The following is a 17,531-nucleotide window of genomic DNA, read 5'->3' on the forward strand; positions in this document are numbered from 1 at the left end:
GGCCTCCTCAGGGGAAGAGCGTTACTTCCCGATGCAAGCGCCCTTTTTAATGTGTGTTCATGAGGTAAAATTACCTCACGAAAATGAGTTTGACCCCTCAACTCATAAACTTAGCCTTTACTACCCCTCCCACGGGAGGAAGGGGGGATGATGGAAGTTAACTGACTTCACTATTCTAATTTTTTTGTCAAATAATGTCAGTATACCAAATTTCAGGTCAATTGGATGAGTCCTTTCTGAGAAAATAGTTTTTTCCACATACACACTTACACACGCCGCTAGGCTTTTACTTTTATATATTAGATAATGCTAAGAATTTAGAAGTTCAGTGTATAACTCCGCCCAGCAGGTGGCGCTGCAGCTTGTTGTTTTTTTTTTCACACACAGACTAACACACGCCGCTAGGCTTTTATATTGATATATATAGATCAGTGTATGTAACACGCAAATAGATCTTGATGCAACCACTGGGTTATCTTTATAGACCTTACGCCAATGAACTGAATGTAAATTACACTTATGATTGCCTACAAATTGAAAAGCGGAATGGCGTGGGAAGGGGTGTATGAACATAGACAGTGTACATTAAGTTTGTGCTGAATGATAGTGATGTTTGTCATGGCATAGTCTCTGAATTAAAAATTACATGTATATGTGCCGCTAGATAACAAAGAACATTTGTATGCAAGTAAGATGGAATATAAAAATGCATTGTATGTACTGTACGCATTTAACACATTTTGATTTGTTAATTTAATAGAGATGAACGGTTCAGATTTGGAGAAATCCAACAGTTCCGAGATTTGGGGTTCCGAGTGAAACAGAGTAATGACTCAGTTTAGTTCGCCAATTTCGTATCTCAAAATGAGGTATTTGTAAGTTTAGTCTTTCAGAATTGTCACAACATCTTTGGGCCTACAATATAGTTGTATGTCTACTTCAAATGCATAAGAAATTGTTTAGTATACGTTTGCTGAGATTATATTTACACACAGTAGGGGATAGCATAGATGATCAGATATTAAGGGAAATGTAAAGGTACTTACTGTCACCCAAATTAAGGAACCCTGCTCTACAGTACAACTTATCATGCAATATAGTGTGATGAATGCACATTACATTGTTTTTCTATATTTCCAAAAATGCACTATTGAACTGAATTACTAATGAACAATCTGTAATTTTAATGTTTTGTGCAACGTTTATTAAAAAAACAGAAGTAATACATTTTTCTTACATCACTACAAGCATAACTTGCTGGATCCTATTTTTATAAATGGGGTACTTTTGGAAAATTAATATGGAGCTACAAAACTACTGTAGCTATGCTTGGGAGGTGTATCTAATTGTTTGGCACTGTAGAGCCCCTGCAAGTGCCAGAAAACCATCTATGAAACATTTGCTCCATCATTTCCTTTTGTCCAGATAGCAAACGATCTCATACCCATTGACGTCAATTTTGTTAATTTTGCCAGTGTTTTTTACAATTGTGCTATGCAAGTAATTAGTTTTAAAAATAAACTTACACCCACTGATGATGTTATGCGCATTCTGGAGCATTTGGGGCAGTGTTGTGCTTTTCTGAATGCCGTCTGATCCATTCACTTGCTGCAAGTAAACAAACTGAACAATTTTTGCAAGAGTTTGTCAGATGCCAGTGGGCATGAGGTCTATATAGGTAAAGCACATACATGTTGTACCACCATAGCAGAATATGTATCAGTGAGTGTTTCTCCACTGTCCATGTTGTGGGGGAAATATGTATAACTGATGGGAAACACAAGTTTCAAAAATGCAATTTTCATTAAAGGGCTCACTGTGTATGTTCCCATAAACCTCACATCAACCTTAAACCATAAACATTTGCATGCAAATAAACACACGGAGTCATGTATAAGTTGCTAAAAAATGAAGGACTTTTATTATCATTCTATATTAAACTAATCCTATGGTGGCGGAGAAAGGGCACTGCGAAACAGCTCTCAAGCTGATACCACTAGATCACATGGGGACTGGCGCAAACCGCCATAAGTCCACGAACCAAAGGGGAACACATCCCAACATCACTTGCGCTGAATTGGCGTCAGAGTGACTGCCCCTTCCAAACTCACTCTGCCCTCCCTCACTGAGCCGGCCAGGGACCCTCCTCACTGAAGGACCAAAAAGGAGTTACTGGTGCCTCTAAGGGGACAGCGACCTGCGGCCAACTACCTGTGCGCCCACTAATCAGCCGCTGAACGCAGTGCATTCCTACCACGCTGCGCCCCATAGACGCAGCAGCCTGCCACCACTAACCGAGACACGCTGACACTCCCCCGCAAATCCTATGTATGAAAAACCCCATTTCTTGCTCTGTCAAATGCACGCCTAATAACTGCCGTGACTCTACCCCTATACCTGGGTGATCAATAACAATACCCCCTAAGGACCGAACTACCTTCCGAATGGCACTATTTAACTTTCTGACCATGATTGTCATTTTCTTTAAGGGGATAGCTGTTCTCCATGCCAGCCGGGGGATTAGTGCCGACCAACCTATGATGATGTCAGGCCAAGCCGCGTGGATTCGACGCAGGTCCTCCCTAATCTCAATAATGAGTTCTAACGATTTTCCTTTCCCCAGGTCATTGCCTCCCGCATGCACTACCAGGACATTTAGTGGGCCTTGTTGTTTAATGAACCTCACCAACCATGGGATAAGATCAGGCCAGCCTAAGCCCCGTCTGCCCAACCATCTTATTACAGTGCTGCTGTGATTCGGGATTACATTCGCCCTGGGGTGGCCAGCGGCCCAGAAAACGAAGGAGTGACCAATGATCCACACCAGCTTAGTTGAAACACCATCACCTGTAAGCAGAAAAGAAATGTCAAAACCATACCACCTTAAGTTTGAAGACAGGCCAGGATTAGAATAAAAGCCACCGAGAAGGATAGCGTGTTGGAAAAACCGGTCCACAGGAAGGGGTCAGGAAAGGAGACACAGGCGAAGGTAAACAACACCCGCGTAAAACCCCAGCTGCACACCACTAATCAGGACTTACGAAATCTCCGGGAGGGAGGCCGCGGGCTGGGGATACACAATATGGTGCCCGGCGCTGTTGGGGGAGGGGGATCTGAAGCGCACTGGGCGGGAGGATGAGTGTTTAGGACGGGGCATTGTAGGAGCAGGAGAAGAAACAGGGGAATGTCGAACAGGGGAATAAAGGGCTGACGAGCAGGGGAAAGACCAAAAAAAAGGTAGGCTGAAAATGGAGAGAGGAGGGAGGAGGGGGGGGAGAGGAAGGGAGAGCAGGGGAAAATAAAATGACCCAGATAAAGAAAAGAAAAGGAAGAGGAAAATAACACAGAAGGGCAGAAATATAAGGGAATAAGAATGTAAAGTTGGAAAGGAAAAAAGACAGAAAATAAAAGGTACTTATCCGCTTTTCTCTGCTGCAGTCTTTCCCACAGGATCTCGTGCTGCAAAGTTAGGCAGACCAGGAAGTACAGTCTGCTATATTCAATCAAGGACCCTCCCACAGGAGCTACCATTGGTCGGGCCCAACCCAATGTTAACCCTTTCAGGTAAATGTTCAGCTTGCTATAAACACTGTCGCCCTTTAAGTGCGTTCATTCTAAAAGCCTCACTTGTAATTTTTGGTGCCTAGTTCAAATAAATACCTGCAAAAACCAAAGGGTCAAAATGCACAATGTAACAATAAATGAATACCAGAGGAAGGGAGTTTGGGATGTATTACTAGTGTTGGGAGGTACTACTAATATTGGGAGGTATTACTAATGTCTGGCATTACAGAGACTTTAACAATGTGGTGCCAGGAAGTCAGCTATAGAACAAATCCCCCCTGAAAGTTAAAATTCCCCCCTGAAAGTTAAAACAAAAAATAAATCTGTCATTTGTCTGTAATTTGGTCACAAAATATATACGATATATCCCGGATATACATGCAAGGCCTGATCAACCACTAGGCTGACCAGGCTGGGGCGCTGGGTCCCGGGGGGCGCGGCGCTGTGGGTATTTATTTATTTTTTTCATTCTTTTTTCATTCATTTTTTTTTCGGGGTGGAGGGGGGGCCGCGGGGGGTCGCCGCTGGGGGGGGGGGCTCGACGATCAAAAGCATTGGTGGTCAGTGGTTAGCAACACACAGCCAATCGCCAGGCTGCCTGTTGCTGTGCAGCAGACAGGAAGCAGGGCGTCTTCACTTCCTATCTGCTGATCTGAGGAGAGGAGCAACGCTGGCACAACTACAGGTAAGTGAAGGGGGGAACTGCCCTGCATATCTATAGGTAGGGGGGAACTGCCCTGCATATCTATAGGGAGGGGGGAACTGCCCTGCATATCTATAGGGAGGGGGGGGAACTGCCCTGCATATCTATAGGGAGGGGGCGGAACTGCCCTGCATATCTATAGGGGGGGAACTGCCCTGCATATCTATAGGGAGGGGGGGGAACTGCCCTGCATATCTATAGGGTGGGGGGGGGGGAACTGCCCTGCATATCTTTAGGGAGGGGGGGGAACTGCCCTGCATATCTATAGGGAGGGGGGAAACTGCCCTGCATATTTATAGGGAGGGGGGGAACTGCCCTGCATATCTATAGGGAGGGGGGGAACTGCCCTGCATATTTATAGGGAGGGGGAGAACTGCCCTGCATATCTATAGGGAGGGGGAACTGCCCTGCATATCTATAGGGAGGGGGGGGAACTACCCTGCATATCTATAGGGAGGGGGGGAACTACCCTGCATATCTATAGGGAGGGGGGGGAACTACCCTGCATATCTATAGGGAGGGGGGGGACTACCCTGCATATCTATAGGGAGGGGGGGGGAACTACCCTGCATATCTATAGGGAGGGAGAGGGGGGACTATGCTGCATATCTATAGGGAGGGAGAGGGGGGACTGTCATGCATATGTATAGGGAGGGAGAGGGGGACTGTCATACAAATCTATAGGGTGGGAGGGGGGGGGGCTGCCATGAAAATCTATAGGGAGGGAGAGAGGTTGATATGTATGAAGGAGGGCAGAGGAGGGGGGCTGATATATGTGACTGGGGGAGTTTTGATGTGACGGGGGGGGGGATAGCTAGCTAGCAGAGTGGAGGTAAGGAAAATAGCTGCAAGGGGGATGGATGCAGGGTGGGAGGTAAAGAAAATGGCTGCAGCAGGGGTTAAGGAAAATGGCTGTGGGGGGGGGGTTGTGGTTAAGGAAAATGGCTGCAGGGGGTATTTAAAAAATAGAGCAGCTTTGGGGGGCAGAATCTCATGATTGTGTGGTGGTCACATGGGTGGTCTCAGCAATCGCTAGAATACTAAATATTAGTGAGATGGGGCTGGTAGAGGTTTGTATTTGATTGACAACAAATATTCAGATATTGCTTATATATGCCTGTCCAATGGGGTACTTTTAGCTGGCCATAATGGAGTGTTTTGTTTTAACTAAAGGGCCTAATCATTCAGGGTTTGCATTATAATACATTTTTGCATTTTCAAAACAGGACGCCAACTTTCCAGAAGCCAGCGAGAGAATAACAAAGTTGCAAGAGAGAAGAGCAAGAACAGGTAAGAGACAATGGCACAATCTGTCTAAATTTGAATGCTGGAGAGTACACCTGAACATTCATATTCAGAAGTGTTCCTATACACCTATATATTCGGAGGAGGGGGGGGGCGCTGCGGCCATATTAATCAGGCCCTGTATACATGAAAGCAAAGTGACCCTCAATGTATTTCTTCCTGGTAAAAATCTTTATGAATAAATGTTTCTGGACCCAACCAAGGGGGTGATACTGAACATGAATACATTTGCTTCCAAAAAACGGAGATGTAAAAATCTTTCACTAAGAAGAGCACAATTGCACGCATATGCAAATTTGAACTAATTGCAATATGCAGGGCAGCTCTGTACTAGATGTATATGTAACCGATTTATGTCAGAAACGTTTGTAATCATTTTTTTAAACATCTGTTCTGATAGTGAAATATGCATTTGCTATTAGGTTTTAATGAAATAAAATAAACCTCTCATATACATCAAGAATAACCCTAACAATTCTGTGCTAAAATGCTATCAGAAAAAATATAATATATGCACCTATCGGCTTCAGAGGTGAATCCACAATCAGATGCGGTTAGCTGGTGGCCATCACCATCATCATCTGTACCTACTCTAAGGCACCTACAATGAATACGGCCACTGACCAGGGCCGGATTCAGGGAATGGAGGCCCCTGGGCTAAGGGGCCCTCCATTCCCCCGTGAGGCCCCCAATGTGAGCCGCCTGCCGCCCCCCCGTGAGCCCCCCCCCCACAAGCACTTACCTGTCAGTACAGTCCTTCTTCCGCGGCGCACTCTAAGCTTCTTACTGAGGAGATCTCGCGAGAGTTCACAAACTCTCGCGAGATCTCCTCAGTAAGCAGATTACTGAGCGGCGCCGGGGACGGATGACTGCACTCACAGTGCTCAGCAGCATTGATCGGCCCGGGGGCGCCCCCGCCCCCAGACCAATCAATAATGCTGCTGAGGACTTTGAAGGGCCCCCTGGATACCCGAGGTCCCTGGGCTATAGCCCAGTTAGACCACGGGTTAATCCGGCCCTGTCACTGACATATGTGTCTCTGTGCAGATCTGTGTATGTTGGCCATTACATGAACACTCAGACTACCTTAGAACTCCCTTAGGCAATCAGATACAGGCAAACCTTCATATGCATGCGGCTTGTTTCATGAACCTGCAAAGAACCAATTTGCGTATTTTACTTTACACAAACTGGCATACGTCCAACCCCGAATCAGCCCCCAAGTATCCAGCCAGTGGGTAAAGCACACATTTTGTATTTTTAAAAGGAATGAACAAATTATTATTATTATTTTTTTAAAAAAAGTGTGCTTCAGGTTCTTTTTAACTCCATCCTATACACATATAATTAGGTAAATAAAAGCTACAAGATTTTTTTTATCAAAGAGTTTGTTGATTTTTTAAAAATTTGATTCACACCTATGTAAGCAACACCTCAACACAAAATATTGTGGAAATTAATGTTGTGCTTTGTTTAATAAAATTGTGTGAAACAGTGACAAATGCTTTGTAGGAATAGTTACTGATGTGTATGTTGTTGAGCTCAAATCATTTTAAACCTTTTTTTTTGCAGCATTCTCGTAAATATCCACATCATGATGCATCACAGAGGTTCGCAGTTTGCCTTTAACCTCTGCCCAAGCTCGGAACTTGGGTATTATGAGTGTGGCCGTGATCTCTTTACATTTGTCACAGTGGCATCTTCCCATATCATGCGCACCCTACAAAGGCCTAAAAAGAGTCGACCAACTAAAAGGAAAGTTAATCACCGCCGTTTCCTGCAAAACCAGATTTGCAGGTGAATATGAAGTGTATAGTATTATATATTATTATTATATTATTATTATTATTATACAGTATTATTATATAGTGTTTTTTAGTGTGACACTAACTCATTTTGTGCGTGGCATATAGAAAATGAGTGTTACGCAGATTGAGCGACGCATTCTTCTGGTGCTCAGGAGTGAGTGAAACAGGATCATTTTCAGTTGTAATTTTTAAGCTATTTTCCAATTGTGTTTATCTTTAGGTATTCACTTTTTTTAATACCATGTGTGCAGAGGGTTCCGATCCAGGTTTCATCTGTCCCTCAACATTGTAAAATCACTTTAAAATCACAGTAAAGTAATCTTCTGTTGCTAAGGTAGATGAAGATGTGTCTGTTTCCACTGTAATATTATCATCTTATCATGCTTAGTAATGCAAGTTCTCCTGCATAGGGAGCACAGCATTCATACTAAATTATGTGTTATACAGTTCATTTGTCTGCTACCTGAATAAATTGGTTCCTCTGCACACATCTGGGGGGCAGAGGTTGCCAATGACAGCACCAATCCAACTTGATAGTGATGCAGGAAGGTGCAGATATAGAATATAGGACACGGTCAAAAGAGCATGCAGGTTTGCAGATGGAATATAGGTCAGTAGTAAGCAGTATTAAGTAAAAAAAAAACACAGGAAAAATGTGTAATGCTAGAAGTCTGTATTAGTGCAAGATTTTCTCCAGTGTGTGGGATCACTTTTGCTGGTGGTGCATGTGTTTGGATTGCTAAGGTTGGGCATTGGATTATTGGAAGATATATGGTGACTGGAGATACCTTATGTTGGGCTGTGTTGAGTGTAATGAGAATTCAGCATTGGAGAGAGGAGTGAAAAGGTTAAATGAGGCTGAAAAGATGATCTGGTTAAGACTTTTGCTGTATGAGCATGCATCATGGTGCAGGAGGCTAGGTGAGGTAGAAGGAAAAGGTGTTGTGGTCAGAGAAACTGAAGATGTCATAAAGATGGGAGACCATGAGGTCTAGGGCAGTGTTGTAGTTTCACAAAACCTGGAGTGTCACAGGTTAGCCAACACTGGTCTAGGGAGTGTCCATTGTGATGGGTGAGAGATGATGTCCACTGGGAGTAAGTAAGCATGCAGAGTTTAGAGGCTGTATGATTGCAGAATAACAGTGGACAGGTCAGTGCAAAGTAATTTTAAAGTTAGACAGTGAAATTATAAGGAAATTGGGAAACTGGACCAATAGATGACAGCAACACAGAGATGAAATGAAGATAAGAGACGTATGGAATGGATTTCAAGAAGGAGAAGGAGGGTTTTTGGTGGATAACAATGGAGGTGCAACCAGGGAGCAGTAGGAAGCCTAGTCCACCGCCTTGTCAGTCACTTGGTCAATGAGCGTGGCTGAAGGAAAGAGTCCCATAGCAGACAGCTGCAGGAAAAGCTGAGTCAGATGGGTGGGAGCCAGAATTCAGTAATATCAAGTAGACTGAAGGAATGTGATAGAAAAGGCTATGAATGGATGCAATTTAGTTCTAGATAGATCTAGCATTCTAGAGTGAAGAGGAAAAGGGGAGGTGGGGAAGTGGAGAGAGGATAATGAGGTTGGAAAGGTTGGAAGTACGTGGTGGGTGCAAAATTTGTGGGAGAGGTAGGAACATAGACAGATTGTGGGAATTGTGCATGGGCTGGAATTGGTGCATAGGTCACAAGCAGCCAGAATGTGGAAATGGGTGTAAAATATAACCAGGGAGGGAAACATGTTGGTGGGAGGACAGTTACAGTTAAAATAAGCTAAGTAGGGAGGAGGGTGCAAAAGAGAAGAGCATTTGAAGCTACAGGCAGGTGAAGTAAAGAAAGGAAGAATGGATAAGACATGTTAGAGAGAGAGGGGAGATGAAGGTAAGTAGGAGAACGATGAAAAATGTGTGCATGGAGGGGTAGTGTGAGAGAAGAAAACATGCAGTATTAGAATGATTGTATGACAGGATGGACCTCCTATGCCACCCTGTCTGTTGCGTTGCTGGGGACCAGTTGAGCTTGCCTTAATACCGTCCCCTTTTCGTTATCCCAAATGCGCCCTCTAACTGCAGTAGGAGGGGCTTCAGCTGCTGCCACCACTGGACTTCTTAGCGGCATCCAGAAATGCGTCCTTATGGGTAACTGTCGCTGCTAGTGTATCCCCTTGCTGGTACACCCTGGCTGGTACCCCTGACCTCTTGCCTTCAGATCAAGGTTGCTGTGGATGGTACCCGTGGCCTATCATACTGGCCAGAGCTGCAGGTAGTGGGCAAATCGTTGGTACTGGAAAGCTGGGTCCAAACCTCAGAACAACCGGAAATGGAATAGATTTGGGTCTAGTCTGTAGGGCACAGGAATTAGGCGCCAAAGCAAGTTCCTTAAGCGGTGATGTTTATTAGCTCAGGAAGTCCTAAAAAGGACAGTTACAGCCAATAGTTGAGGGTACTAGCAAAATCCAGAAAGGTACAGATGGAATGATGCATTTCAGTACAAACCAGTGCTCTTTTTATACACATTCTGACACACATGTCAGCAGGGGGTAAGCCAGCCCCCTGGTCCAGGTCAGGGATGGCTCCGCCACATCTGAGTTATTTTTAGTATCAGGATGCAAAACATGGATTTAAATGCAATGCAAAGTTAACAAAATTGATACTAATCTGCTATATCCTAAATTTGCTGGTTGCATTATTCGGACAGGATCTGAGATGCACAATGAATAGCCACACAGGCAGAGGGGCAGCGGCCCCCTGCTGTGTATACAGGCTAAACAGACGTGTTGGTCACTAAGATGAAAATGTCTTATTAACATGAGGGACTTTCTTTAGAAAAGTTATACAAATCCAATCATGTTATCCTATTTCAGAAGTTCTAAATCAATACCTCAGAAATTAATGCATTTCCTATGCAGAAATATAACACAATATAATAAAATAAAGTACATTTCTAATACACAGTATTAAGAATCAGCACATTTGCAACAATGTAAATTGGCACACTGTGTTAATAATTTAAATATGTTATTGCAATGCGTTATTTATAAGTGATCCACCCACAGATAGTAATAGATAAATTGGGTTAGTGAAATCAGTCCATAATTAGGAATAAGCTAAATACAGAGCAAGGAATAATATTGAAAAACAAGGATTGCAGAAAATAGCATATACAATACACTGGAGCAGGGAAACAGGGTGCAGGAAAAGGGACCATGATATAAAGCAGGATAGGGCTAGGAAAACTGAGCAAAGCAGATACAGACCAGAAACACTAATACAAGAGATTGTTGGAAGCTCCAATAAACACAATCTAGTGCAGTCACACACAACGGAGTTAACAGAAGACTCAGGATACTTAAGTAAGAGTTGCAATAAAGAAGCATTGACCTTCCACAAGGGAGGGACTATACATATACACAAGAATCGTTAGCCAGAAAAACAGTACTGAACTTCGAGCAGATTGTCTCTACCACCAGAACAAAGGGCAGACTGCAGGATCTGTACAGTGAAGTGCTTCCACTATGAGGAAGCCACATAGACAAGGCATCCTGATAGATACCTATTGCTCAGGCACAATAATGTGCACTGAGCATACTTTTAAATCCAGTGCTTGCTGACACCAGCAGGTGTGAACCCAACTTTCATATCAAATGTAACTATGTCTGAAATACATCTACAGGTGATGATCCAAGCTACCTAAACTCAGAGTTAGCCATAATTAGCTCTATGTTCAGCCCTGTAATGTTTCCCATGATGGCAAATTTAATGTTTCGAAAGACAGTTCCACATAAACAAAGAAGTGGGTGTTCATTTGAAAATAGTAAGTTAAGACGTGAGGATACCCCTGCCTTTCCGTGCATCCTAGTGGATTGAGGTATACTAGTAGTCCAACAACTGCTGCATGGTCAATGTTTTTAGGAGGGAATGGATATCTGGTATTCATGAATAGTATTGATGGTCTATCCTGTGAGTCCAGGCCTTGTATCAGAGGTGCATTAAAAACCAAGTACCTGTTTTTATACATAGTTACAAACTGATATACAGGAGACAATCTTTTTTTTTTTTTAATATATGTTATAATATTGCAAATTATTTACTGACACTTTTTGTTTAATCCCTCAACAGGAAATACTCTGTTATAGAAGCTGCCACGCAGCAACTTGCTACTTCAATTTTCTCACAGGAAGCTGTTGTAGAAAAACAACGTCTAACAAATAAGAATAGGAATTCCTCAGAAATTCAAAATAGGAGCATCACACCAAAAGATCTGAGGAAAGAAAGAATATCTCCTTTACAGAATGTAATTAACTTGTCAGCCAATATATCTAAGCTCCCAGACATGTGCTTTGATGATAGTACCTTCCTGGGTGTTGCAGAGGCATATCTGGTTCCAGAAGGTATTTCTAAAATAAGCATGGGCACATTGGCTTGTGTTTCAGATGAGGTTGGCACAGTTGAAAATCTATTTGATGACATCATAACTGAAGATGATATTTTTACCTCTCCTTATGGTTTACTTCACCCAAGAAGTCATTATTTACACCAAAAAACAGAGATGGAGCATGAGTTTGGAAGAAATGTACACACTGGATTACTTTTTTGTGACAGCAATATATCATCTTGGCTTCCAGAAGGTTTTGATAGGACACCTGATGTTGCAGAGAACAAAGATATAAGTACACATCATTTCTTGCTGAACAATTCACTGAGTGATACACATGTAGTATATTCTGAAGACAATGGGAGGAAGCCTGCATTTTTTGAAAAATGCCACATACACCAACAAACTGGTTACCCGTGTAGTCAAGTTATTGTTTCAGATGATTTTGATCAATCAGTCATTCAAACAAATCAAGGAACATGCGCACAAAATACCCCAGCTGAAGACTTAATTATAGACAGAGAGTCAGAACTGCAATCAAAATATAACTATGGAAGTGAAGATGTGGACTATAGTGTATTGTGTGCTTGTGCAATTGAACAAAATGCCGGACGCTTTGCTTAAAACATTAGGAAAATGAAAAATATTCTCTGTAGCTCTTGGTTAGATTGTATTACATTGGTTTGAATAAAACGTTGAGATTTCCCAATATTAATACACATTTAAATAATAATGTTGTTGTTTAATGTGTGTTACATATATGGTGGTACTATATAATTCAGTATAAAATAAAACTACTAGGCTTACTTCATGTAACAGCTAATTTGTTTTTAAATCTCTCTCTTGATAAGTGACAAAGATTTAAAGAAGAGGTGTACTGAATCCGAATGGTGTACGGAAGAATAAGTCAAGTATTCAGGTCACAATCAAAAAAAATTCCCTGTTACTGTTTTCAAACATTCTTAGGGGTAAATGCATCAAGTTGAGAGTTTTCTGGCAGGTTTGAAAAACCAATCAGATTCTAGCTATCCTTTATTTAGTATATTCTACAAAATGATAGCTAGAATCAGATTGGTTGCTATAGGCAACATCTCCACTTTTCAAACCCGCCGGAAAACTCTCAGCTTGATATATTTACCCCCTAGAGTTCTTCTTTGATGCTCATTTATTAAAAATTACATTAGTCATGTGCATTTGAAATCTATCTGTGTTTGTGAAAAAGGAATAAAGCAAATTTGCTAATTAGTTTCATTTTTTCCATGAAAAACGATCTTTTCACTCCCAAATTTGATTAGCAAATTAAATTAAACAATATATAAAACAATGTAAAATACAAAAATGGTACCTGAAATAATAAAAATAAACTAAAATATAAATAGTTTTAATACACAACCATAAAAACACAAGGAAAATTAGTTGCACATATCCAAATTATATGTGGATCTGCCTGAATACAGATTGCCAAATTAGTGACATCATCCTGATTGCCGATAAGAGTTATCATCAATGAAGTACATACTCAACAAGTAGTACTTTAGCAATCTTCTTCTAACAAAAACAATTGCACACACCCCAAAAAGTAGGTGTAACTTCAATTCTTTAATGATATCACAGAGTTACACTTGTTAACTTTAAATTTAATGGTGTCCCAGACAGGGAAGAGAGAGTGCACCCAGCAATGATCAGATAAAGTTTAAGCAGAATAAATATCCAGCTGCACCATCATAGGGATTAAGTCCAATTCCCAGGAGACACCGCCACACAACTATTAACCCAATAAAGATGTTATGCAAGTGTATGTAGTTTTTCCTTTCTTTTTCTTTTCCCTATGTCTATTTATCATGAGAAATTGAACATACACAGAACGCCAATATAAGTATTTGTTTGTTTTCCATTACCCTGACTAAGGATTCTGTCTGGTCTCTTTGGGAGATATCTGGAGCGCTGGATTCAGTTCTATCTTCATTTTGTAAGCAACTAATAATTAGCCTGCTGTCTGACTGGCAGGTATGAAAGTTGAATAATAATCTCAAAACAAAATGGAGTCTTATTATGAACTTAATTTTGTAAGAGATGAATATGTTTATGCAAAATGTTCTTTATGCTTTTAGGAATGTGCTTATACAAGTACATACTGAATGTACAGGGATTATCTAGAAATATGAGTGAATTAATGTCTCCATACACCATAGGTATAGCCTCTTCTTGACATGTTTAAGTCAAGGAACACATTCTTTGAATGGAGGTGCATGTAATTAATAGTTATCCAATCAGTGTAAATGCCAAGCTTAAATGGCCTTCTGCGGAAGAGTGCCAAGAATATTATAATGTATAATCTTTACCTTCTGGTCTGATCAGACTCGATGGTGCATGTGCACAAGAGACAATACACTTGATTATTTTTCTACAGCAAAACTTCTTAGACTCCTTTTGAAGACAACTACATCACATGCCTGAAATGAGCCTAATGAATGAAGGTCCTCTCTCTCTCTCTCTCTCTCTCTCCATTCACTCCAGGGATCCCTTAATCTGACCATTACTTGAGCTCAAAGCTTTTAGAAAACTGTTTTTTAATACCAACAATTTTCCCTGGAGTTCAAAGCACATAGGCCAGAAACCTGGGATATACATACTGTCCATCAATGATTTTGCCAACATTTCTGTCACAAGATATATAATCGGACTGCTGTACATAAACCACTGATGTTATTAGCCTAGAGTGACTGTGCACTGATTAAGGAAGAGGAGACACAGATAAATTTGTACAGCTTTTGTCATAAAAGGAAAACAAATTCTATTACCATTTCACCACAAAGTGGATTTCCCTAACAACTAATAAGTGGTTAAGACAGAAACTATTCATGTCGTTTTCTGCTGTACTTCCATCCATAGGTATATTTCATTGCTACAGAATGACTCTTCCCAATTTGTACATTTTCCATATATTGGACATTTTTTTTAAAAGGTGGTGAAACTGGTCGGTCTCTGTCATCTTAAGGTTTGGGAACTTAAACATAACAGTTAATTTTTGTTTGAGGTGCGGCTGCTCGGTCTGCAAGAGTAACTGAATTAGCGGTAACCTTTTTGCACTAAATACTTCTCTCTCTGCATCTCTGAGTTTCTGCTGTCCAAATTTGGGTCTAGTCTAGTAGCAACAATCAGATCTGCAGGCAGAAATTGTGGGGTCTAATACCAATGAAACAGGCAGGCCCAAACCATCCTATTTCTCATTCCCTCTGCTTGAAAATGCAGTAGATTTTACTGAAATTAATTTGGTAGTGCAGTGTGACCAAAATATTTCAAGATTACATTATTCACATACAGCTTCACACACACTTGTTTTTATTGTACCGTGAAGACCCAAGTCTGGAACATGGCGTATAGGGACACCCCTTTCCTAATCCCGTCGACAGAACAATCATAGGGGTATGTGTAGGAGCGGTTTGTCACCAATGTTACCACATGAGATACAAAGTACTGACACAGTGTCATGATCTGCCTACAGCGTATGCATTACATGCTGCCTTGCATGGCAGCTCCTGCCTTTTTGTCATTCTATTATTTGTATTTCTATTTTGTGTTCCAGCAGTACCTCTTTTCACCAGAGGTGCTGCTATCGTGCATTATTCTTGTGCTTAAGGAGTTAACCTGTATGTTCACTAATTATCTCATGCACCTGGGTGTGTCTCATTCCCCTTATATATACCTGATCCTCCCAGCAGTCATTGCTGGTTATTGTTGTCCCATCCTGTGATGTCATTTCCTGTTGTCCTTACCTGATTGTTTCTGGACATTCATGCTACTTGCTGCATCAGCTGGAACCTGGTATTTATCACTGCTCCTTATTACCTGTTGTTATCACCTCTCTGCAAATAAACACAGAGTGTTTTCACCGAATTCATGACTCCTAGCTGTACTTCTGTTTGAGAACCGTGACAGTATAACCAGCCCAAAAAACAGCTTTGGAGTCAGGTGAAAGTTTTGTTTTATTCTGGGACTTTTTTTGCTGCAATCAAGTTTTCATTTGTCTTTTGCAACATGTCTGTTTTACCAATCATGGAATTACCCCTGCTACAAACCTTACAAATGGACATTATATTGTTGCGCTCCCAGCTGGCCGGATTTTCCGCTTTGCTTTTGGACCCACTCAGGAGACTATCAGAGACGGTTTCACTGAAATCTAATGCTGTTGATTTGACCCAGCCAACTCTGTCTGCTGCTGAATCCGTGCCGCCAACACCTTGCAATAATACCATGTCAAATTTGCATTTAACTAACAACTGCAGTTTAACTAATGCCCGGTTCACAAGTGGGCCACGCCCCCATCTGACCGAAGTGGAGCGACAGCGCAGAGTAACCAACAAACTGTGTCTCTACTGTGCCAGCAATGCACATTTCTTGCAGGACTGTCCTGTCCGTAGACCACGTCAGCTTACTGAACCATCTCCTGTTGTTTCCTCTCGGCACTCCAAATCTGTTTATGCTCCAGCATTCCTGTTCTCTGCGAAGAGACCCAATCTGCCAGCTCCAGCCGCCTGTCCTGAGGCACCCATTCCCTCTGTCTCCTGTGCCGAGGTGCCAGCCTCTGTCTCCTGTGCCGAGGTGCCAGCCTCTGTCTCCTGTGCCGAGGTGCCAGCCTCTGTCTCCTGTGCCGAGGTGCCAGCCTCTGTCTCCTGTGCCGAGGTGCCAGCCTCTGTCTCCTGTGCCGAGGTGCCAGCCTCTGTCTCCTGTGCCGAGGTGCCAGCCTCTGTCTCCTGTGCCGAGGTGCCAGCCTCTGTCTCCTGTGCCGAGGTGCCAGCCTCTGTCTCCTGTGCCGAGGTCACAGCATCTGCCTCCAGCTCTGAGGTCACATCATCTGCCTCCAGCTCTGAGGTCACATCATCTGCCTCCAGCTTGGAGCCTGCTGCCACTGTGTCCGGTTCCGAGTCTCCTGCCACTGTGTCCGGTTCCGAGTCTCCTGCCACTGTGTCCGGTTCCGAGTCTCCTGCCACTGTGTCCGGTTCCGAGTCTCCTGCCACTGTGTCCGGTTCCGAGTCTCCTGCCACTGTGTCCGGTTTTGAGTCTTCAGCCACTGTCTCTGTTCCTGAGCTCCAGTCTGCTCCAGAGGGGGCGCTGCCCTTCCAGTCTGCTCCAGAGGGGGCGCTGCCCTTCCAGTCTGCTCCAGAGGGGGCGCTGCCCTTCCAGTCTGCTCCAGAGGGGGCGCTGCCCTTCCAGTCTGCTCCAGAGGGGGCGCTGCCCTTCCATTCTGCTCCAGAGGGGGCGCTGCCCTTCCAGTCTGCTCCAGAGGGGGCGCTGCCCTTCCCGTCTGCTCCAGAGGGGGCGCTGCCCTTCCCGTCTGCTCCAGAGGGGGCGCTGCCCTTCCCGTCTGCTCCAGAGGGGGCGCTGCCCTTCCCGTCTGCTCCAGAGGGGGCGCTGCCCTTACCGTCTGCTCCAGAGGGGGCGCTGCCCTTACCGTCTGCTCCAGAGGGGGCGCTGCCCTTACCGACTGTTCCAGAGGGGGCGCTGCTCTTACAGTCTGCTCCAGAGGGGGTTCTGTCCCTCCAGCCCGAGTTGCCAGTCCATGCGGTCCAGCACGAGTTGCCAGTCCATGCGGTCCAGCCCGAGTTGCCAGTCCATGCGGTCCAGCCCGAGTTGCCAGTCCATGCGGTCCAGCCCGAGTTGCCAGTCCATGCGGTCCAGCCCGAGTTGCCAGTCCATGCGGTCCAGCCCGAGTTGCCAGTCCATGCGGTCCAGCCCGAGTTGCCAGTCCATGCGGTCCAGCCCGAGTTGCCAGTCCATGCGGTCC

The 17,531-nt window shown here is 43.4% G+C and overlaps 1 protein-coding gene across 1 annotated transcript; it reads left to right on the forward strand.

The window, feature by feature from the left end:
- The first annotated feature begins 7,150 nt into the window (after positions 1-7,150).
- C11H19orf85 (chromosome 11 C19orf85 homolog) lies at positions 7,151-12,907 on the forward strand. Its single transcript, XM_075189987.1, has 2 exons — positions 7,151-7,369; positions 11,491-12,907. Exons 1-2 carry the CDS (start codon positions 7,167-7,169, stop codon positions 12,368-12,370), a joined length of 1,083 nt encoding a protein of 360 aa, XP_075046088.1. The 5' UTR covers positions 7,151-7,166; the 3' UTR covers positions 12,371-12,907.
- The last annotated feature ends 4,624 nt before the right edge of the window (positions 12,908-17,531 follow it).

The sequence above is a fragment of the Mixophyes fleayi genome, chromosome 11 (assembly GCF_038048845.1).
Source record: "Mixophyes fleayi isolate aMixFle1 chromosome 11, aMixFle1.hap1, whole genome shotgun sequence".
Taxonomy (NCBI): Eukaryota; Metazoa; Chordata; class Amphibia; order Anura; family Limnodynastidae; genus Mixophyes; species Mixophyes fleayi.